This window comes from Pollachius pollachius (assembly GCF_949987615.1).
Source record: "Pollachius pollachius genome assembly, chromosome: 13".
Classification (NCBI taxonomy): domain Eukaryota; kingdom Metazoa; phylum Chordata; class Actinopteri; order Gadiformes; family Gadidae; genus Pollachius; species Pollachius pollachius.
In genome coordinates this window covers 20,036,486-20,061,867 of record NC_136946.1, presented here as the reverse complement: position 1 = coordinate 20,061,867, position 25,382 = coordinate 20,036,486, and the positions used below count along the sequence as shown (strand labels likewise).

Here is a 25,382-nt window from a genome sequence, read left to right as displayed (position 1 = left end):
AGCACCGCAGTTGTGCAGGTCGCTTAGTAAACGCCCTGTCCAACCGCGCCACTATGCCTTATGTCTTCACGGCACGCGGTCAGAATGGAAGTGAGTCTAAGTCATTCCCCCTCACACAGCTCCAGAACCCCAGCGCTGATTGGGAACAATTCTGCAGATTGCATCGAAAAAAAGAAAAAGGTTTTCTTGAAAAGAAAAAAAAGAAAAAAATGAACAATGTAGCCATGGGTAGGCACTCTCCAAGACTTGTGGTGCCGTTCAACACAATGACAGCTAATCACCCATTGTTATTTCTGAATCTGCATCAAATCTATCCTGACAAACTGTAATTATGTCTTTTTTGATTTGCTATAAATGCTTTTACGATTCACATGGTAATGGTCCGATAGTGAGGGTGGGACAATGGAAAGAAGCATGAAGCTGATGAGAGAAGATGCGAACAGCAGTTCAAATAGGGGTGTGACCCCATGACCTCCCATAGGCCAGGAGGCACGTCTGTCATTACTGGAGCATAACCCCCAATGCCCTTAAAACTAAATGCGTGTTAATTTCTTCTGACAATCGAGACAGGGGGAGCTGTCTTTCCCCATCCCCTTTTAATTTCATCCAGACAATTCCTCTCAGGTTTTGCTCAACAGATTTAAGGTTCATCTCCAAATTCCTGAATATTCTTCCATTTTCCATTCATTTTCCCATAATTTCCTCTCACGCATGAACTCACGCATGCGCGCACACACGCACAAACACACACACAACAATGAGAGCACAAGAAATTAACAATTCATCTTAAAAAACGAATTACTGTACAAATATCTGCCATCCGGATTGTGTACACTTCACTTAAAACCAAGCATTACTTACACATCTATAAACATCGAAGATTTTTTTTTCCTGTAAATAGCACAACTTTGAACCATGAGACTGAAGGTTAAGCAGTGTGTGCAGACGTTACCTTTCCAATGGGTGAATGTGTGAGCAGAAGAAACATGACCTTAAAGCCATCGATTTGGGTGTTAATCAATATACCGACAAGTGGACTGCATTGCAGAGTGACTGGTTGTGTGTAGATGTGTGTGTGTGTGTTTGTGTATGTGTGCATGTGTGTGTGTGTGCGTGCGTGTGTGCGTGTGTGTGTGTGTGTGTGTGCGTGTTTGTGTTTGTGTGTGTGTGTGTGTGTGCACGTGTGTGTGCATGCATATCAACGCATAGCACGCAAAATGATATCCCACCCCCACCCCAAGACTGCCCAGTGCCCTGAGGACATCCACCCCCCCCCACAGTCATGGGATAACGGTGGAGTAGAGGAGGGTACAGATCGATGTCATTAGCCTTCCTCAGTGATGGTGTGGTGTCGGAATGTCACGTGTGTGTTTATGCGTGTGAGGAAAAAAACGTTTTCCACCAGAACCTTGTCTGTGTCGATGCGTGTTACTGCACGCAGCAAGCCCCGCTGACATATGTCACACACACACACACACACACACACACACACACATGCCCCCAGCAACCCCCTTTCCTTCTCCCTCTCCTCATTTTTTTCTCTCCCCTCTCATGCATATTCATACAGCACACACACACACACACTCTCTCACACAGAAACACTCACCGACACACACAGGCATACCAAGGCGACTTTAATGCAAGTGGCAGGATCATCTCAGTGTGTTCCATATTCCTCCCCTTTAACAAAGCCAGAGGAGCAGAGGCCTTCTACAGAGTGTCTCCTCCTCTGCCTACTCCTCCTCCTCTTCCTTCTCCTTATCCTTCTCCTCCCCCTTATCCTTCTCTTCCTTCTTCTCCTTCTCCTCCCCCCTCTCATTGTCCTCCTCCTCATCCCCCTTCTCCTCTTCCCCCTTCTCCTCCTCTTCCTCCTCACTCATAGGGTGGGGTTCTCTTCCCTCCCGCTTCACTGCTGGGCAACTGCAACATGTGACAGTGGAGGCACATGCTCCCCCCCCCCCCTCCCTTCCTCCTCTTCTCTCCCCCTCTTCTAAATGAACCCTCACACCCTGCCTGCCACACATACAATAATGCATACGTACAAATACACACGCGTGCACACACAATTACAGGGGTTGCATTGACTTCCACGCACACACATCCTGGTCACTCTCCAACTTATCGTCCCCCATCGTTTCCCTCCAGCTCTCCACCAACGACACGGCTAATGGAACATTTCCCTAACCTTTCAGTAAGATCCCATTACCTTCCATTCCATAATAGCCCTGCTGCAACTCCACGACCCCACCACCCCCGGACCCCACCCCATACAGTCAACACCACCATCACTACCCCTCCCCCCCCCCACCCCCGAACCCCACCTGATACGGTCAACACCACCATCACTACCCCCCCCCCCCCCCCAAACCCCACCCGTTACAATCAACACCATCACTACCCCCCTACCATGGGTCACACAGACCAAAGCAAACATGGACGTCAACAGAGTCTCTCTTCATGCTCGCAGAGGTGAACCAGTAGTCATGCTTACACACACCGCTATCGATCCTCTGGGTCATCTGATGAATATTCGTTGGGGGGGGGGGGTCACTGGATGAACACACGCCTATAAAACATTCATGCTGTTCCTGGTTGGACCCTGGCAAACGCTAGGCCTGTGTTCCCGGTCTCGAGTGCCTCCACCCAGCACTGTTAACATTTCAATTAGGACCATAAATAAATTAATGGGATAGGCGTCTGCTCAGGGGGGCGACGGGAGAGAGCTTTATCATGCCAAGTGACACTGCCTGGCTTTTCTCTTCCTCTCATCCACAGAGAGCGGGGAGATGGAGTGATGGTTCACGTTGAAACAATCTCCCTCTAGATGCCCTTTGTTTAATTATTGTGATGATTATGGTTATTTGTGTGTTTTGTTTAGAGGGTCATTAGTCTTGTAATTGACAGAGCTGTCTCTTCAGGTCTGGATCTCCGTGGACCGCGGTAGAGAGGAACAGTAGTGCTAACCAGGCTCATTATTTCAGTAGCTGATTTGTACGGGTCTTCCTTGTGACCACTTTGTGTCTTCGCAGGTGGATTTCTTGATAATAAAGAGTACTCGTTCCAGATTTGTCTGTCGCACGTTCCAGCAAGAAATGTGTTTCTTGCAGGAAATCAAAGAGATTTAGAGTGGAAGTAAAGAAGCAGAACGCAATGAGCTTGGAAACCAAAATTTTACCTTGATCCAGACTTGACTCTTTTCCGGTCAAGTGGAGCAGAGATTTGACAAGACTAACAAAACATTACTTAATATATACAAAAAAAGAGTGTTCACGAGAACCAACCATTCAAATGATTGGTCATGTTTAATTTGAGAATAATCTTCTGCAGGCATTTTTAGACGGAAAAAGGCTGAATGATCCACCTACATTGTGCCATTTATCATTCCTTCCCAGATCTCTGTCCTTTTATTCCTTCTAATCATTCCTCTATCCTGAATAATATGAATGTGTTTGTATTGGTCGGCCGTCCTTAAATAAGCCAAACGAAGTTTGAAGAGTGTTGATTTCTAGTGTCACTTTGATTTTGATTGAACTGCACTGCAGAAGCAGAACGTTATTGATCTTTGGTAATCAATAGAAAGGTTGCATCTGTTTTGATTCATTCCCTGTGCTGCAGCAACCTCTCCCAACATCTGTTTGATTATAGCGAACAAAAAACTGAACATGCTCAGAAAAATATAACACAGACATACTTTCAAGGGACAATGTTAGACCCGTTGTTGGTGTTTTTTCAGAGTTGAGGATATAAAAACAACAGCAAAATGGCAACCGTTTTTTGTCTTATCGTGGCTCCTCCCAATTGTGCGGTCGCCAGCACTCTCTCCATAACAACAGGCAGTCAAAGCCAACGAGCTAGAGTCTCTTCATTTCCCCTCTTTTTGTTGTTTGCTTTGTAATACATGAACAGAGGTCGTTTTAGTGCAATTAGTGCTTTTACATAGGGCAGACTTGTGTCAGTCATTTTATGCTCCTCTACACAGGGAAAGCATGCCCCCTGGGGTAACCACAAGTCATGTTAAAAAGATTTCACTTCGGTCTGGAGTAAACCTTTCAAAATCAGGTTTGCGAGTTGAGAAGTTGTATTTATGGAATAGTGGCTATTTACTATCAGAATGTACATCAGATAAATCTAGATCATTTAACTTAAAAAAAACATATGAATCCATATGTCAATCTTACAAGTATTCACTTTGACATTAATAGAACATATGGTAAATGCAAGTAACCATAATTGCTATTCAAAACAATTCTTTAGGGATGATATCCACATTTCTGAACAGAGGAATATCAATTTACACTATTTGGTTGCTCGGTGACAACCATTTCCATGTGCCTGAGAGACTAGCAGAGACTATCAGAGGCTAGCAGAAGCTAGCATAGACTAGCAGGGACTATCAGAGGCTAGCAGAGACTGACATTGACTAGCAGAGACTAGCAGAGGCAAGCAGAGACTATCAGAGGCAAGCAGAAGCTAGCATAGACTAGCAGGGACTAGCAGAGACTATCAGAGGCTAGCAGAGACTGACATTGACTAGCAGAGACTATCAGAGGCTAGCAGAGGCTAGCAGAGGCTAGCAGAGGCTAGCAGAGACTGACATTGTCTAGCAGAGTATACGCTCTCAGACTGCGGTAACATTTGACCTCCATCAGGCAGGGTGGAGCAGGGCTGACCTCAGAGTCACCGCTCCAACACTGTCTCAGGGGAAGGAAGGTGCCAATATCAGCACGCCCACTCCAAACACACACACCAACACTCAAACAAAAACACACAAACACACAGAAACAGAAAAACACACATATGAACACACAAGCACACATACATATGCACAGACATACAGACACAAAAGCGCACACACACACGCACACACACATACCAAATTATGGACAGATAGAAGAGCGACTTGAATGCATGAATGAAGAACGTGATAAATGCTGAGTAATCATCTCATACAGGTTTGGAGGGTCAAACTGCAGCCACATACACAATGCAAATAAACGACAGTGAACTAATGCTGTAATCCATTACGACGGTACGTACGGCCACACCGAACGCGTTCGCGTACGCGCGTAACGCGCCTAACCTTATCATTGTGTGTCACAAAAATGGTTCAACGCGCCCACGCAGCTAGATGAGCCCGCCCAGCGGAGGTGTCTTGCTTCGACCAGAAGGGGGTTATTTTCGATAATGACCTGAAACGTTCTATACATTATCCGGCTTATTACACGGCTACTTGCCAAAGCGAAAAAATTACTTCACATGGTATGTATTTTTACAATTTATTCGTTACTAGCATTCGTAGTGTTGATTAGCAGGGAAATAGTCCGCCAAAGACGTTGACGTCGCTTAGCAACCGAAGACGCTGGGGTTGACAAGTTACCGGACTACTACCCATGCAAGTGAACGGAGCGTTCCACGGCGTTGAGAAGACCCGTGTAATAAACAAGCCCCAACCACAGCGAGATATACCAGCATCCAATGCGGAAGTGACCAACATTGCAGTAGCACCGGGTGGCCACTACGAGGTGGTACCAAAAGGGAGCAATTCTTCGTTGACTCATGTTAAACAGGCCGTTTTCACAGTCTTATTAAACCTATTTACAGCGTGGTCCAAAAAACCATTCTAGTCAGTATGTTTAGTTCATATCTCCATGACAACACTGAGGGGGGTGAATTTTTTTTAGGAGGCTAGTTTTTATTTTATTGGAGGTTAAAGTGTATGAATAATTAGGGGCGCGGCCTCTTGACGTACAGAGAGTGAGAGTCAGCTAGCCACTGACTCACTCTCTGTACGTCACCTAGATGGGCGCATTGATGGTGGGCGGGAGATCAATGACCCTTTTTGGTTAAAGGAAATGAGGCGGAGTCAAACTATGACAAGTCAAACTAAGATGGCGACGCGCATAAACCAAGAGAATTGGATGCAGTTGGAATAACTGAGGTCTGCCCGGATGCTACATCCATTTTAAATACTATCTATGGTAATAAACAGTGTTGGGAACGTTACTTTAAAAAAGTAATTAGTTATAGTTACTCACTACTTGTTCCAAAAAGTAACTTAGTTAGTAACTGAATTACTCTATTATAAAAGTAACTTTTACCAGGGAAAGTAACTATTTGCGTTACTGAAAAAAAAGAAAGTTGGTATATGTCATAGAATTTGGATTCTTCTGAGCAGTTTTCACTTGGCCTTAATGTGTTAAATGGTTGAACTGCCCATTCAAGGCCCTGATATGCTTCTAACTGAGGCCCCGTCCAAACTAACCCGGGTAAATCTACAAACGCATAAATATTTATCCGTTTAGCCCTTCCGTCCACACTAAAACTGAGAATTCTGACACTGAAAACGATGCTTTTCAAAAACGAGGCCGAGACGCTCATCAAAAAAATGGCAGGTGAAATGCAAATGATGATCTCTCTGTACAATGTACAAATTTATCTCCAGAAACAACTCGACATAATGGCTCAAACATATTCGTTGCTCCAATGCCGGGGGCGAGAGCTGTACTTGATGTTCTTCAGTGATGGTAAAAAACCTGAAAGACGACAGTTCAAACCGTACTTGGAGCGGCGTTTCTGGACAAGACCGGGTCGAAAATGATTAACCAGCTGATCAACTGTAAATATCAGCTGATCGCGCGCCTGTAATCTAAACAGAGAGGCGTGGCGGAGTTACGTAACCATGACAACAACTGTTTATCAAAATAATTTCAGCGTGGAACGTGGATGCAAAACATTCCGAAAACGATATGAAAACGATAGTGTAGACAGAGATCATTTTCATTGCGGATGTGCGTTTTTACATTTACCCCGGTTATTGTGGATGGGGCCTGAATTTCAATTTCCTTGGTTGCAAAGGCTGTGGAACATCTGCCGAATACTACAGAAAATGCCAACTTTTCATCGGATTGCTCCGGCTTCGCCATTTCTGCTTCTTCATCGAATCTGTTTGGTGTGTGCGTTTGCGTGTGTGTGGCACGCGTGTCCTGGCTTGTGTGTAAAAACACTGGTTCCGATTGGCTTCCATGAAACATGACTGCCTTAGCCAATCATAATCGCTTATCTCGTTGTTAACCCACCCGGTCTCCTCACTAGCAGTTTGTGTTTGGAGCCAGGGGTGCGTTCGGATTACGCAGATTATTCAATCAATTCATAGTAAAGCACTGCATTTATCGTACAGTAATGGTAATTAGTTAGTGACTGAAACTAATTAATTCGTTTCTGTAACGGATAACCGTTACTGAAAAAATAACGGCGTTACCAAACGCCGTTCTTTTACGCTGATTGGCTGTTACGTTACACATGTCACTCAGTGGCCACACTGTTGAACGCTGATTGGCTGTCATCATGCGAATGTCGCGTCAAAGTTGAAATATTTCAACTCTCTTGTCGCCGGTTTTCTCTAGCGAATAATTCGCCCGATACGCGTCTCTACGTTCACTTTGTATGGGATCTTATCGCCCCGTCGCGTTTGGTTTTTGTCGTAAATTGCAAATCTCCCAGCTTTCTTGCGGAATTTGCGGAGGCACGTCCCCTTTTGGTCGTAGTATATTTCCCATTTCTCATTGGCTAGTCATTGTTATTGTTAGCTACATTAGCCTCTTTAGCAAACCAGCTCGAAAACAAACAACACAACTTGACATTGTATTGCACGCACAGCAAGACCGTACAATGCATAAATTTGTGAACGGCATAAAGTAGCAATGTAATCAAGTATGTAAAAGCATCCATTTTTGTTGACGAGTGGTATGTTCGGCCTCACTAACTCGCTCTACTTTCAAAGCAACAAGATACTATGACCAGAAGGGGGCGTACCTCAGTGAAATGCCGCAAGAAAGCTGGGAGATTTGCAATATACAACTTGCACGTACCGGCGTAACATCCAAATGGATTACAGCATAATATTGTAACTGCGCAACGGCAGCAAGAACTGAATGGAAGGAAATCAAGGGTTATGTCATGCATTGTTATGGAATCCATGCATCTTTTTTCCCATTTGAACTATTTAGTCATGGCTAAGAAAGAGGACACTTTGATCATATCTTATTATCATATCTCATGTTTAAACCAGCATGAAAGCACAGAAAGATATAAAGTGGGTTCTGAAAAAAAAACATCACAACGGAAGGTGCACGACATGGCAGAGGGAAATGCCAGGACCAGCCATCCCAGCGGTACATGCCTACATTAAGGGCAACTGAATCAGCAGCCCCCCCCCCCCCCCCAGAGACAGAGTCAACCAGAGCCGACAGAGTGCGGGAATCACTGCGTTAAGACCCGCCACACCATATTTATGGAGATAGAGGCTCTCGCCATCCGCCCAGGACCATGTCTCATTCTGATTCATACATCTTAAAAGCAAATGAGCTGGTAAATATGGGGACTTGTTCATTTATTTAATGGCGGAGACATCAAGTCACAGGTCGGAGTCTGAGGATTGTTTAGCATGCAGACATTAAATATTCATGTCCACAGCTCTGATGAGGATTCAGGGCTCATTCTTTCTTAAGTCATGAGCTCTGAGTGTGTGTGTGTGTGTGTGTGTGTGTGTGTGTGTGTGTGTGTGTGTGTGTGTGTGCACGCGCGTGTGTGTGTGTGCGTATGCACATACTTAGGATTTGTGGCACACCCTTGTGTCTTCTCCATTTGTGCGTTGAGCACAAGGTTCTGCTAATCCCTAACGCACACATTATCAAGCCCATTGTTTATCCTTCCACCTTGATCTAACACATACCATCTGTGATCAATGTTCCCAAACGCAATCATCAGTTTTGCAAAACTGTTTTGCAATGAAACAAAGAGCAGCTCTTGGACATCGCCGCCTCTGATTGGTCTCCTGTTTCCCGCATGCAAACGTGCAAATATATATCCTGGAAGAAGAAGAAATTATTCCAATATTTGAAGCTGTTAGCAGCCAAGAAATGATTTGACTGCCACACGACATGTGGGGGAGGGGTTGGAAACATACCATTAGGTCCTTCACTGTTCCACCTCCCCCCTCGCCCCCACTCTCCTGAGGAAACCTCATGATCTTAACTGCTAATTGCAAATGTCGAGCAGAAATGCTAATGCTAAGAATGGTAATTAGTGGCATACACAGACTGTTCTTTGCCATAGTTCAGGGTTTATGCCTATGCAGTGGAATGGGTGTCCCTGGCGGGAAATTGACATTTAGCCTTACATTCAGATTGTAGCCAAATTCACAGATGACGTGAATATCTAACAAACTATGTTTGCTGGGACTGTATTCCATGTTATTCCAGGGATTCCAGTAACTGTTGGAGACAGCTAGCGTAACATTTGACCAAGAAAGTGTCTTCTTAGCAGCCGGGGCCATAACAGCTCCAGTAAACAAAGTGATGTAGAATCTGGTGGGCCCCATGAAAAAAACCTTGCAGTCTTTCAAGATGGCCCCTTGAAACGATCTGCTTCACACAGGATAATGAAATCCTCGCTCACTGTCCAACAGCCTTCTATTGAATTAACGTGATGGGCGCCCGCTCTGTCCACGGCCCGACGCGCCGTCGGTAATCGCTGAGCTACACTGCGACGTATCTATCACCGCGACAACAGGCCTAATAAAGAGCAGAAAGACTTTACGGCCGTCACAGCGAGCGGAGGTGACAGATCGCGGGCCTTTTCTTTCTTTCTTTCTTTCTTCTTCTTCATCTCTGATAATAAAACTATGATGTCCTCTTAAACCCCATGTGACCGTTCTAAATGCAGACAGCCCTCATTAACATTAACGCGGTGCGTTGTTGCCACCCTATCTGCGGAGAGATGAGCGCTGTTCCAGTGTGAGGCCGCGCGTAGGGTCCCAGGGCTGTGTTCTACCGTACACACGCTGGATGTAATGAAAAAGGTTCATCAAGGAACTGCTCGGCAGGATGCAGGCTGTAGTGCGTGGTTGGTAAACACCCCGAGAGAGCGCCCTCCAATGCCTTCCTCTGGGGCCGTAAGGGGTCGTCCCATTATGGAAAAAACAGATCCCTTAGTACTGTCCCTCACTGCAAAGAGGTGGGGAAGAACTCATGTGAAACCAGGAGGTTGGAGGAGAGCCACCGGAGGCCTGATTTGTTTGTTTACTGAATATATTTCGATTTTTCTATTGAAGGCTGGAAACTAGAAAGTAATTTGCTTAACAACACAGCATAAATGATGCAGATGCTCAGGCTTTTTTTTTGGCAAGATGTTTATTTCACACCTGATTTTGTATGCCAACAAGCAATTCTCTGTCTTTAATCTTGAAATCGATGATAAGTGCAAACACAAATAAAGGTGCTCCGTTTGGGGCCGGCCAGGACGGGCGTTTGGACTGCCGAGAGGAACCTCTTTCAAAGTAAAGGCCCTCTAATCGCTTACAGTGCCAACCATGGTAAAGGCAGTTAGCGATAAAGATTATTAGCGCAAATACAATTGTATCACCATGTTCCGCTTTCAAAATCAGATAAGATTTAATATATTCTAGTCTCATTTATGATAATCCTTATTGTCCATGTAATCTTGATGTGCCCCTTCTGAACTCAGGTACTTCTGAAACCTCAATGAAAGAGTGGCTCTTTATAAAGCATTTCCAGTGTCTCTTAATTAACGCAAGGCTGGCCGACAAGAACAAACTATTCAAACTATTCTTAAACCCCAGTGGGAGTTTCCTTGCTTGAGCCCCCTGACCACAACATACACATGGTGAATATACCACCATTGTAGCCTGTTTTCTAACCATCCTGCAGCACTCAAAAACAATTTTTTCACGGTCAGATAATACAAATTATTTCTTAAACGGTTCCCCTACTTACAACCTACAGAAATACCTTCTCATCCCTGCCAATTATTGTGTTTGTTTGGATGCATTTGTTTGTATATGTGATTGTGTGTTTGTGTGTGTGTGTATGCATACATTTGTATATTTGTGTTATTATGAGTATCTATGTGTTCATATATGTGTGTGTGTGTTTGTGTGTGTGTGTGTGTGTGTGTGTGTGTGTGTGTGTGTGTGTGTGTGTGTGTGTGTGTGTGTGTGCGGTACACCAGGGTGCACGTGAAGGAGCAGGGCGGTTAAACAGACACGCACCCCGGGCATTCCCTCCCATAAAAGCAGGCGGACAGACCAGCTATAAAAGGGGTCCTGCCTTACCATACCAGTTCAATAGACAGGTCCTCCCTCTGCCTAGGACCCAGGGCCGTCCATCAGTCTGAGGCCCGCTCAGGAGCCTCACTACTGCTTCAGGAGGAGCCCGACCACAGCGCTCACCAGGCCGTCTGCCTAGGACTGTGATCAGGCTTCATGTTGTTAGGGATGGGACACAAATCCCATGGTTACCAATACAGAACCATCGTTGTCATTGGTGTGTGTGGGATTGTGTGTGTGTGTCTGTCTGTGTGTGTGTTTGCATGTATGTGTGTGTGTGTGTGTGTGTGTGGTCGATTGATCCAAATATACACATTCTGTACACACACACACGCACACCCCCGTACAACACAGACACCCTAGGGTGAGTCGTGACAGATAGCGTTATCCCGTCTCTTATCTTCCCGCTACATACAGCCCTTTGAGATTGCGAGTGATGTGATTGGCCGCTTTTGCATTGGCGCGGCGGCGGCGGTGGGCCGCCCCTGCATTGGTACCCAGAGAGTTCCATCAGAGGGCTGACATGCCTACATCTGGGTAAGCCGGGGTGATTTTTTGTTGTTATCGCACCCTCTCACACACACACACCTCGTTCGCCAACTGCTGGACCCCCCCCACCCCAATACGGAGTCCAGCAATCACGATCAGAAACTGGCGGGGAGGAGGGGGGGTTGACTCTGAACGGGGAGGGCATTTGGACATCAAAGAAGGCTGGTGTGTATGTGATGGGGGAGATCTGATGGGGGTGGGGGTGGGGTCCTGGTGTGCATCTTGGCTGCGTATAGGGCCAACTGATGTTTACAAAAAATCCCATCGGGGGGATTCACATCGTACACGTTCTCCCACTGATAACAATCCTCCCCCAGTGGGACCAGGGGTTGGGTTTCAGTGGTGGCACGGCGTGTGGGAGGGCGAGGTATTGGAAGCTGTGTGATCTCTTTCCCAATCTTTACAATAGAGGGGGACAATAATCTTGCCTGACTGACTCAAAATCAGTGTGTATGTGCGTGTGTGTTTGTGCCTGTACGTGTGTGTGTGTATGTGGGTGGGTGTGTGTGTGTGTGTGTGTGTGTCCGTGTCTGTGTGTTGGTGTGTGCACGCAGGTGTCGGTGCGCTCACACGTAACTAGCGACGGTGGCGACTATTAGCTCCCTGCGGCACCTGCCAATGAGTCTCAACACATCCCAGTGGTGACCATGGCAACCACTGCTGGTGGGGTCCTCTGGGAAGAAAGGTTTTTTTCTCCTCACGGGCCTCTGGGAGGGACGGGCCCTCACGCTCCTCGTACACTCCGATCCTCCAGCGGCACAAACGCACCGCTGGATGCACGCCCGCTCGAACCTCCATCCACCCCGAACACAGGAGGGCACACCGACGGGCACCGACTAGTCTCCCCTCTCTCCTCTCTAGTGAAACCCCCGCACACAGGGTCCAACAGCAACACCTGCCGCCAGCCAACGGCGGGAAGATGCAGCCGTTTAGCAGGGGATACATTTCAGGGTAACATATTAAAACATCTGCTGGGTAGGTTTGACGGTCCCTGTACACATGCAAACACAAGCACAGGGATTTGGCGATGCAGGAAAAGGAGAGCTCACTTGTGCTCTGTTGCTGTTGTTGTTATTTGTCTAGGGGTAGCGCAGGCCGTAATGTGATTACAGGTCTGACGAGGACAGACTCTCTGCTTATTGCTCGGTGGTCGGGTTCCCCTGGAGAACGACGGGAACAGACACGTGGCATTTGTCCAATCTCTAATGACAGCGCCACACCCCTCTCCTGCAATAATCCGCTTGTTTCTGACCACTCAGGGGACGGGCAAAAGAAGGGGGGGGGGGGGGGGGGGGGGGGGGGGGGGGGGGGAGGCAGATGTGGGAGGAAGGAGAGTAAGCATGTCTGAAATAAAAATTGTGTCACAGAAATGGGGAGGGAATGAATGTAGAAAATTGTTGTGAAGTGAGCCAGTGATGTGTTTGTGTGATGGTAACTGTCAATTGGGAGCAAGTGAATGAGTGAGTGAGTGAGCGAGTGAGTGAGTCAGAAAGGCAGTGAGTCAGTGAGTGAACGTGGGGCTTCCATAAATGTATTAAAAGGACTTTGAAATAATTGCAACGTAATTCTCTGCTAAACAGCATCCTGGCATCCCTTTAAAAGGTCACCTGGGTCAAATTGTGTGATTAAGGACAAAGGTCATCAACATTAGGGTTGGAACTAGGCAAACCGAAAAAAAAAAGAATAACCCTCTGACACAAGCACACACACACACACACACACACACACACACACACACACACACACACACACACACACACACACACACACACACACACACTCACTCACACACAGACACACAAACCCATTGCTTAGTAATTGACCTTTTCTGAACACCAAACACCAGTGGTTTTCCTCTTGGTAAACTTCCCAGCATGCTACATGATTTTAAGAGCATAAGCATCGAACATCCATGCAATTTATTTACACTTGAACTTTTGCACCCAACCAACATTTTAAATACACATAAATAAATGATAAGAGCAATACATATACAATTCAAATTTGTACATAATAATAACAATGTTTTCCCACATAAGGACAATCAAGAGATTGGTCTAGGGCTTACAGGGAAATTGGATCAGCAAATGGGGGAAAGAAAGGGTGGGGCAGGGGGGGTGGGGTCGTGGTGTTGGGGTTGGGTGACTGCAATCAGTGGCACTGTTATACATGCACCACCAGCAGCAGCAAGGCTGTCAGATCCATTATTGCCGCATCCATCTCACTGGCTCCGACCAATTTCCAATCTGCTAAAAAACATCTCTCAACCTCCTGCTACTCTATCCGCCAGCTCCATTAACACGCCTGCTCACATGCTTTTCCATCCCCTCTTCATGTGTGTTTGTGTGTTCAGCTCCACATGCATACATCTTGAACCACTTCCTGTTGAGGCCTGTCCGCTCCTCATTCATATCCTCCAGTACCCTTCCTCTTTCCAGCCCTCCAGTGTCCGGGTAGGGTTGGGGATGTGTCTTCCTGTACGCAAGGACAGCCAGGTGGAACGCAAAGAGCTAACGCTGGCAAGGGTTACATGTTAACCGCACCCAGCCAGTGTGGGAGGAGTTACATGTTAACCACACCCAGCCAGTGTGGGAGGAGTGACATGTTAACCACAACCAGCCAGTGTGGGAGGAGTGACATGTTAACCACAGCCAGCCAGTGTGGGAGGAGTTACATGTTAACCACACCCAGCCAGTGTGGGAGGAGTTACATGTTAACCACACCCAGCCAGTGTGGGAGGAGCGTCTGTGGTGCCCTTCAATGGAGAGAGCCGGGGCTGAGGCCAGCAGAGTGAGCGTGTGAGGTGATACCAGCAGATACCACTCCCCATTGGACACCCCGCTGTGACATTGCCTCCCATATGACAATTGCCTCCCATACACCTCCATAACTATGACCTGGACTTTGCATTGCTGCAAAACACTCAACAACCCCACCCCCAGCAGATGTATCTATCTATTTATTTATTGCACTAAGCACTTTACTGGTTATGGGGAGTCTTGGAGTATTTATGAGTAGTTATTATGTGTAAAGTGCTGGGTGATTGATTCATTGATTCCTGGAGATTAAATTATGTATAAATGTATGAATTGGTGGAAAACTAATACTACATGCCTGTCTGTGTTTTGCTCCAACAACATTTCGTTGTTATTCTGTAACAATGACAAATAAAGACTGAACTGAACTGAACTGAACTGAACTGAACTGAACTGAACTGAGCGTGAGAGGTGAGGTGATACCAGCAGAGTGAGTGTGAGAGGCAGGGTGATACCAGCAGATTGAGCGTGTGAGGTGATACCAGCCGATTGTGCCGGAGAGGTGAGGTGGTATTCAACAGAGTGAGCCTGTGAGCGGTGAGGTGATACCAGCAGAGTGAGTGCGTGAGGTGATGCCAGCAGAGTGGGTGTGTGAGGTGATACCAGCAGAGTGAGTGTGTGAGGTTATACCAGCAGAGTGAGTGTGTGAGGTGATACCAGCAGAGTGAGTGTGTGAGGTGATACCAGCAGAGTGAGTGTGAGAGGTAATACCAGCAGAGTGAATGTGAGAGGTGATACCAGCAGAGTGAGTGTGTGAGGTGATTCCAGCAGAGTGAATGTGAGAGGCAGGGTGACACCAGATGCTTCATCATGGGGCCGGCCGCAAGGAACACACAATAGGCAGCATGCACAGATTGCAAAATTAAAATCGGACCATGACAAATTAATTCGGGGGCCTAATTGTTTGTCTACAGTTGAATATCATTAAGGCTTTTGTTGCCGTTTGTTTGGCGGAGTGTGTGGCACCCGCTTTAATTACGGATCCATTCAACTCAGCGAAGGCAACATCTGTCAGTGTTTCTCACGCTGCGGTTTCTGCATGAGGTGCTGTAAAGGGACTGATTACACCGTTATGATCAATCACCTTAATGTCATTTTAAAACTGCAGCATGCATTACTGCGCTATAAACATCCACTTCTTGGCCTCTTGGCTCGGTACCAGTTTTGGCAATTTATCAACAGTGTTCGCAGCTGTGCTGGAATTCACCAAGGCGCTGGTGGTACGCAGGACGGCACAGTGACCAGTGAACATACCTTAAATTAGTTTGAGACGGAGTAATAAGTAAGGGCGTATAATGGGGCTTTCACATCAGAATGCATCATGGGATTTCTTGCTGCTGCCCCATTGAACTCAAGGAACTAAACGATAACCTCGGCCAATGAAAACTTAGCACATGCATGAGAAACACTGTGGCAGCTTCATACACAACAATGAAAAAAACATAATTTACGTCACTCAGCAGTTAACTTCATTCACTGAAGCAAAGTGTGGTCAAAGCCAACAAAGGTGCATGCTGGGATACAGTGCTGAAGCCTACAGACTGTAGCATTCCCCCCCACCCTTAGCGTTCGTGTCCAGGGGCCCCTTCTAGACCCGTAATGAGAGTGCCCTTCAAGATGGCGGAAGGCAGGGATTCCCTGAGGGGAACGTTTTTTAATTCATAGCAATAAGAATGGGAAGGTTGCCTGCCTTGAGGGGCTGTTAAACTCCAGTTCCCCTTCCCCCCCATCAGGTGATTAGGCCCTGACCCGTTTACCGCACCTGGGCTCAGCTCAGCAACAGGTCAGACAGCAGATAAGCTGAGGCACTCTGTCTCCCTTTATCAAATTAAACCCTTTCCACAACAACAAGAAATACCCAACAATGGCAGCGTGAACATAAGGAAATGCCTTATCTCCCTTGGGACAGATGTTTGGTGGGGACAGCCCTGTACTGATTGTCTATGAGTGCAATACCTGCTGTCCGTTCCAGTGGTTAGCATTTGCCCGCGGCGTATACGAGACAAAGTGTCGATGTTAGCATCCAGCAAAAAGTAGCAGCTGATGTGGGTGGTGATGTGGATGTAATGCTAAAAACGACTAGAAACAACAGCAACAAAACACTGAAAACAACTTATCTTTCTCTAGCCTCTGGAGTGCTCTTAAGGGGAGTGTATAGGACTCAAGAGGATGGGACTGTGTGTTTGTGTATTGGTGAAGGTCAGCAGCACAGACACACGTGTGTGTGTGTGTGTGTGTGTGTGTGTGTGTGTGTGTGTGTGTGTGTGTGTGTGTGTGTGTGTGTTTGTGTGTGTGTGTGTGTGTGTGTGTGTGTGTGTGTGTGTGTGTGTGTACGTGTATGGGGGAGGGTGTGCAATGCTGGATACATAGAAGGCGAAAAATAGGCAGTTTTTCACGAATCTTTTGAAAATTTCATTGTTAATCAACTAAGCGGTTGGGTGCCATCGATCCCTTCAAGAATGCTACATTTTTCCACAGTGACATTTATATTATGTACCGTAATTACAATAATAGTTTCATAAAATGACTTTTATGGCAGGAAAAATAATGACAAAGCTTTGGCTACAACGGCAGGGGGTATCTGTTATGTGTTAATGATACAACAATTGTGCGACACATAATTTCATGAACGATATAAGATATGTGTGTGTGTGTGTGTTAATGTGTGTGTTTATATGTGTGTGTTTGTCTATGTGTGTTTGTGTGTGTGTGTGTGTGTGTGTGTGTGTGTGTGTGTGTGCGCGCGCTTGCATTTGGTTGTGTTATCGTTGCGCAGCAACACACATGCATAAACTTGTTCTTCTATCCCTATGGCTGTGGGGAGGGGGGGGGAGAATCTATACAGCCAACTTCAGGATAGTAATAAGCCATCTTTATCTAGTTCACATTAGCGGCTTTCCAACACTGACTGCAGGCCACAGCAGGCTAGACTCAGTCAAAAGGTCACCAATTACTTCCATACTAAACAGGTACAAATAATTCACTTTATTCCCGCTTAATTCCATTTGGAGAAAGCCAGCAGTCCACAAAAGAGGCATAGCGATGTGATGTTTTCTTGGCATAGTATTCGCATCAATATATGAAACCTGGTGAGCATGGTATTGACATAAGGATTGGTTCCTGATAGCTTCTAAAGACTGCTTTGTAGTTAAAACCTAATGGCATTTGGTGATTGCATTTTTAATATGCCTATTATACTCGGCTGCAATACAACCTGAGGGCTGCCATGCAAATAGTATTACATTATGATCCAATAATAATCAAAAGGTTGGCCATTTCCTCTTCGTGAAAAGAAGATAATATAATCGTGTGTCGGGATCTCCATTCTTCGGCACCATTCACATCTCTGGCCTCTCTCTCGCTGTCCTCTCTCTTACACATCTCATTCTCTCTCGCTCGCTATCCCACCCCTTTCCCCCTCTCGATTACCTCTTCATCCCTCTCTATCACGCCTCTTTCTCCTCGCCCATCTCCCTTGCCCCTTTCTCTCTCCCTCTCTGTCTCTCTCCTCTGTTTCTGGTTTGCTGCATCCCTCTCTGTATCTCTCTCGCTTCTCTTTGCCTCTTCTCTTCCGCTCTCTCCCCCTGCCTCTCCTCCTCTTCTTTTCCTCTCCCTCTCTCTCTAAATCACTCTGTCTCTCTCGGACTCTCCTCCGACCCCTCCCCTGAGATCAGTTCGTTCCATAAGAAGCCATTGATCGCCGCTCTCTGTGTCGGGTCAGTGGATATACAGTCACACTCAGCACTTCTCTAGGTGGAGGGAGACGGAGAGTTCCCCTGCACGCGGCCCTGTGTCGTCTTCCCAACGTCCTCCACCGGGAGCCCTTGTTCTCTGCCTCGGTCCTAAGCCTCTTGATGGATGGAAGCGGACACTGAATGCTTACATCAACCAAGGAGGTACATGTGAATATACCCACAGAAGAGGATTAGGATTTGGAAGAAGATGAGGAAGAGAAAGAGGATAGCCTCCGATGATGGATGTCTATATGCTCCACAGTAGCCACCCCTACACCATTATGTTAATACTTTCTCACAGGAAACCTAACTTCTTCTGACAAAATGACAGAATGCCTCACATATGCTCTGGGGGGTATTCTCCCTCCCTCTGTTCTCCTGTGTGTGTTTGTTTGTGTTTGTGTGTGTGTGTGTGTGTGTGTGTGTGCGTGTGTGTGTGTGTGTGTGTGTGTGTGTGTGTGTGTGTGTGTGTGTGTCTGTGTGTGTGTGTGTGTGTGTTTGTATGTGTGTGTGTCTGTGTGTGTGTGTACACGCGCTGGTGACTGGGCTTGTGCGCAACATGTGTGCAAATATGACATGTTGCATCTACTCTTGAGATGCACATGGGGGGTGGGACAGCATCTATGTGTGTGTGTGCGTGTGTGTGTGTTTGTGTTCCAATATGTAACATCAGCCAAGCTAATGCTATGGTAGAATACGAATGGTAAGCCTTGGAGCTACCCATCTGCATGTAGTTGAGCTTGTTTATTATTTTTATTTTTTATCTTAGTTGCGAGGGGTGTGCTGAAATATATATTTTTTATTTAATTTTACCTACTTGATTTGATCGTCTTTTGCGTCAATGTATTTATTAACTCACATATCAGTGACAATCAAACCATAAGTATAGCCATGTTCTCTTTACGGTCTACCATGTAAAGCAGACGGCGTGCCCCCGACAGAACAACTGCAGTGTTTTTTTCGTTTGAGGGGTTACACAAGGCAAGGCTGACATTGTTTGGTAGGACATAAGGTAGGATACAATTATAATGGCAACGTTGACATTAACCTTTTTATCTATATACTTAGAGGAGCGAATGAATAATAAAGAATCTGGCTTTTGGAACCCTGAGTAAACATGGCTCAAACACCAAGTACGAACAGTTAGTGTATTCACATGTATATGACACATACAGACCAAAGACACAGTTATATTTTTCACATTGGAGCTGTCATAGCCGATCTCAATCCCTTCCAGAAAAGCGCTTCTATTTGTCAGAGCGGGGTTTGGACGGTGGTTCAGCGCACCGTGGCAGAGCAAGGTTTGGTCGGTGGTTCAGCGCACCATGGCAGAAGTGCCAACCCTTAGCATGGCCCTCCCCCTCACCTACATGGGCATTTCCTCCAGAGTCGTTTGTCTCTCGCATGCATTGGAGGTCAACTGCTTTTGCCGTACATGGATGGGCGCTTGAGTCTTTTGTCGTGCGAGTCGTTTTAAGCATGGCTTGGGGGGGATCCTGCTGTATGAGTAGGACCAACCACCGGCTTATACAGAATGTAGACATTCCTGCTCACCCACTCTAGGTTCCAGATTATCCGGCATTTTAATGGCTTCTAGCAGAACGCATGAACTCTGACCTGAGATTCGACGCTTCCATTCTATGGGACTGTCTGGTGTTTGAGCAGAGATGCATGCTGCTCAGGAACACCTTCACTGGGACCTCCAGGTGAAACATGGGTTGCAACCCCCCCACCCCCCTCCCCCTACACACACATACACAGACACACACACACACACACACGTGAGCCCATCAGCACCAACATCAGCAAACCCGGCATCTGCTCCATCTCCACTGTCTGCTCTTCATCCCCTCCGACACAACAGAATGAAGCAGCAGCCTCCCTCCAGTGGTCCGCAGTGGTTGCCCCCCAGGCCCATAGTGAGCACTCCACCCCTCCACCCCACCACATCAGCAGAGCCGGTGGCGCGGGGGTCTGCTCAGGGCTCCAGTGAGAGGGGATAAAGGGATAAAGAACCGCTGCTAGGGGACTGATTACTTACATCTGCCCTGCGCTAAGTCCTGGCCGCTCGCGCACACAAGCTACACACACAAACACGCAAACAAACACAAACACAAACACACACACAAGTAAACGCACACACAGACACACATACACACAGGCACAAGCAAACACACACACACACACACAAACACACACAAACACACACACACACACACACACATGCAAACAGACAAATGCATATAGAAACACACATAGACACACACACACAAATACACACACACAAATGCACACACAACAACGCACACAGACACACATACACACAGACGCATACACACAGATGTAGACAGGCAGATGCATATAGACACACACTGACACACCCACAAGCACACACACAGCACACACAGAGGAGGGAGGAGGGAGGGATGCTGCAATGAATTCAACAATTCATGTCGTGTTCTGCAACTCAACCATGTGGCTTGGGGTAATATATTGGTATTCCTTGTGTTAAAGTATGCCCCCCAAATATGTGTGTGTGTGTGTGTGTGTGTGTGTGTGTGTGTGTGTGTGTGTGTGTGTGTGTGTCTGTGTATTTTGTGTGTTTGCCACCTGTCCCACACTGTCATGATTCTAGTCATGAGCAATAAAATAATGAGGGAAATGCGCAGATGTCTAAAGGCTCAATGATTTCACCAAAGCTGGCAGAATCTCCAGCACTACCTAACACTTGTGTAGCCCTCTCATCAAATCGCTCCTGAACACTAATAGGTTCCTTAGCCTTATCTTATTATCATGGGAAGAGCCTGGAGGAGATCAGTGTGTACCAATAACTTGCTCAGGTTACGGAGAAGCCTGAGGTAGCTTTAGTTGCTATACTGTCGTAAAGTCATCTCCCACGCACACTAACTGACTAAGAGAACACACCCAATATACGATAACCTGTAACCAAAAAGACCATAGGATTCATAGATTCCTTTGAATATATTGGACAACATTTAAAAGGATGAAAAAGACAAAGTACCAGGGGTTGTTGATGGGGTGCTTTTTGGAGCTCTTGAAATATCCTCAGAGCCATGGCTTCCCATTCTGACGATGAAAAGTTGTCTGAAACCAACAGGAAAACTCTGTGTGTCACTTCTCCTCCTCCCAAGGATCCTTCGATCTCTCTGCTGTCCTCTTGGTGATGTCTCTCCTATTCTCGTTACTTTGCGTAAACTTTGCTAACTTCAAACTTGAAAACGTATACAAATTGAAAATCGATCGCTCTCAATCACAGCCCAGCCTCGAACTCTCTTTAAAATGTCTCCTTCCAATAATGGCTTGTATACGGAAAATAGAGAAAGTGACATTCCTTTAAAGGTCAAATAAAACTTAAACCTCCTAGGTATAAATGAAATCCTTATTACGTACATATGTACCACATTATTATATTAATAGGTATTAATAAAATAAAATGAATGCACCAAAATAAAAAAAAGGGCACAACACTTTATATGATCACGGTCATATATAAATGATGACACACTAATCTAGACCATTAAGATCTTCTGAGACCAATCTGTTAATTATCCCCAGAGTATACACGAAACATCGGAAAACAGGATTTATTTACTATGCAAGAGGATTTAAGACTTGCTCCAACCCTGACCACTTTTAAAACAAGAAGGAATTTTTACGTTTGCTTAAGCTTTCTGCTAAATCACTGAATGAACGCCAGTGTTTCCCCCAGGAAATGTCTTAGTCAAGGTGGTCAAGGAGTGTGGGGGGGGGGGGGCTATTGTTGTTAAGGCGGCCGCCTTAACCATACAATAATGGGGGAAACACTGAACGCTGTATAAATGTGAAGTATCTGATACCAGAGAGACTGTTGATCTGATACGAGAGAGATACATGATCTGATCTTAAATACATTGCACATTTTGCATACATTTTTTACTTTGTCTCTTCCTTTAACTTATCTATCTAAAGTTGCCTTGCCTTGCCTTGCCTAATACCCAACCTATTTGTAATACCAGACAAATCAACCAAAGACATTTAGTTTTCACTGCCCAAATTAATAAAAAAGGATGTGCTTCAACGCAGACACTGTTGAAATGATTCACTCCTGCCTCTCAAGACAGCTGCTCTCTGTATCTCTATAGATCAACAGTGTACAGTAATTGATTCAGCAGAATGCAGTGCAGCATCATCGCCATGTACTCTCTCTTCTTCCTTGTCGTCTGGCAAAATGGTGCATATCATATGCAGCTTTTGAATGATGCTTGTATAGTCCCAGTGAGTGTTTATTCCCAAACAAGGAACTGATGGGTGATATACCCTGCCTACCACACAACGTTTGAACACCAAACAGCGGTCTGATTCAAGCTCTGCTTATAGGGGGGGGGGGGGGGGGTACTTTAAGTGGTCAAAATGGCCAGAAAGGTCCTAACTAAATGCAGTCCATGCACCATGATATCCATAAACTGCTGCATAACTGCCTCTTTTGAGCTAAAGGCTTCATACTGGATTCTATGTTGACCACAATCATACCCAAAATAGCTCAGATAGCTCATGAGCTGCAATTGATTGTGAATATCAGGAAGCCGGTATTTCTATGAGCAGTGCATATAGAGCGGATGTCAGGCTAGCCCGGGAACCGCTAGCCCAGAGCTCGTCTTACTCTGCGGAGACGTGGGAGGGAGCGGGGGAGGCGGTGGTATCAACAGCCTGGTCTGAATGCATGTAGTCTGTCAGATCTAAGGTCCCTCAATAGAGATGTAGGCATACCTTTTACACCGTACACACACACACACACACAAACACACACACACGCGCACACACACACACACACACACACCCACCCACACACACAAACATCAAGTGAATTAAACAATCAAAACAATTTTGTGTGTGTTTGTGTGCGTGTGCACACATGGAAGCATGTTCCCCCATGCACAGACATACACACCCAAGCTCGCACACACACACAGACACATACACACACACTGACACACACACACATCAAGTGAACCAATCAATCATCAATTTTGTACCCACCAAAAACCTAATTCTAAAAGGAATTAAAATCAAAGGACAAACTGTTCAGACCGCCCATACTTATTCAACAGATGTAGGGATAGTTCAAAGGCATCGGCCATGTGAAAAGGAAAGGAGCATTCCTCTTGTAGACATGGCAACTGAAATGTAAAGCAGAGCCTAGCAGCCATCTCCTCCGCAATTGCTAAGTGCCGCAAAAGCCTTTAAATAATTCAAGCCGACTAGCTATTTTTCCCTCCAACGTAACTTAACTTAGCTAAAGATTTGCCCATTTATGCATAGAAAACAATGATTTTCATGGAGACGTTGGGACACAGACGTTGTTGATTAATAATAATATTCAAGAGCAAAATACTTGCATTCAGCCCAATGCAACAGGGCTACTATCTTTCAGTGCCCTCTGTTAAATCAGTCTTTGTTGGCTGAACAAGAGGGAGCATAGCTAAGCTCCTCTGAGTGGTTGGGAGAAGACACATAGCACAACAATTACCGCCATCTTCAGGCATTATGAAGACCACATGTGTTATGAATGACGTGAATCGTGACTGAGTCTGAGTCCAAGTCATAAACCACATGTTATAGACGTCTAGAATAATGTGAAACAATTTGAATCGAATGCAGTGCGGGCCTAGTTCATATTATTTGTCATCTGGTAGTGGATGAGGCGTCATTTACACCCCACACACACATACAAACACACACACACACACACACACACACACACACACACACACACATAGACACACACACACTGACGCACACGCGCACACACACACATTTACACATACACTCACTATGTAAAGCGCTTTGGGAAAAGCATTAAATGCAATTAATAATTATTATAATTAGCATTATTATTATTAACTATTATGAATATTAATATTACTTATCGAATGTAGACCAATGCAGGGGGCTTGCCTGCAACATTGGTCACAACGTTGGTCAATGAGAAGGAAGCTCATTTACTCATACTCCAACTCTCAAACATTCCTAGGCCTACCGACAGTCTACCTCAGATGGGCCTAGAGAATTCGACTGTTCTCCAAGAAGGACGACACTCGCCTAACGGTAGCTACGTGTAGCGATGTGACCACTGACCAGACTATGTCCAACTCTGTCACGAGCTCGTTGCACGTGCACTACTTCCAGTGCTTCTGCATAACAGAAAAAGCGCACGCACACATCCTAATTCTGGACAGCGGAGATCTCTTGATACACAACACACATGTTTTTATTTTGAATTCAATACCACCATTGACTTTTTCTCTGTCCTAAACACGTTGTCCCAGCGCGAGGTTCCTACTATGATGTTACCCAACATGACAGGATGCCGTGTCTTTCACATGGGCGCGCGCCGAGCGCAGCGGAGCCAAGCGCGATTCCCCGTCGCAAACGCACAAGCATGCGCGTGTGCCTCGCGCGTGATCTCATACACACAGGCCGAAATACACACGCGCGCGCACGCACGCCTCACAAACAAACACACACACAAAAACACATAGACTCCATAGAAAAGCCACGATTTTTGGAAAAGCTCGGTGTTTACCTCTGTGTCGTATATTTTGGTGATTAGTGTGAACGAGTACTTCTCGGACTCCTGTATGTGCTGAATGGCCAGCTCCACCGCAGGTTCGATGCCCTGGCTGATGCTGCTCATCGGAGTCGACTCGTTCATGGGCATCAGGACCATGATGGGCAATTTCTCCTTGTCCTTGGTGAACCAGCTGTTATCCTGTGCGTGCCTGGTGCGGTCGTTGCACACCTTGCCCGACGCGGGCTGAAAGAGCAGGACGTGCAGGAGCAGGCATCCCGTCGAGAGGAACATCTCCCAACCAATACCGTCCCTCCGGGCTCCGGCCATGCTACCGTCAAAGTGACCCAACGAGATCCCCCAACTACCCCCTCACAGGTTCACCATCGCGCGGGCTCGCCTCGTCCTGGATGCTCAATCACTCTCCCTAGAGCGCGATGGAGGGGGTGGGGGGATGGGGGCGGGGGGATCTATAAAGGGACCGAACGAAAGAGCCCGCAATGGGGTGGGGGCAGAAGGGGTGGGGTGGGGGGTGGGGGGATGAGGCGGGGGGCGGGGGGGGGGGGGGGGGGGGGGGGGGGGTAGCGGGA

General features: G+C 46.4%; 1 protein-coding gene across 1 annotated transcript in view; it reads right to left on the bottom strand.

The window, feature by feature from the left end:
* The window catches only part of gabbr2 (gamma-aminobutyric acid (GABA) B receptor, 2), a gene marked incomplete at both ends in the record, with an annotated part of 186,262 nt that extends 161,140 nt beyond the window's left edge, over positions 1 to 25,122 (bottom strand). The window contains one exon of the mRNA XM_079749144.1: positions 24,808 to 25,122. Within this exon, the coding sequence (XP_079605270.1) occupies positions 24,808 to 25,122 (315 nt within the window). The remainder of the gene's footprint in view (positions 1 to 24,807) is intronic.
* Positions 25,123 to 25,382: the final 260 nt, after the last annotated feature.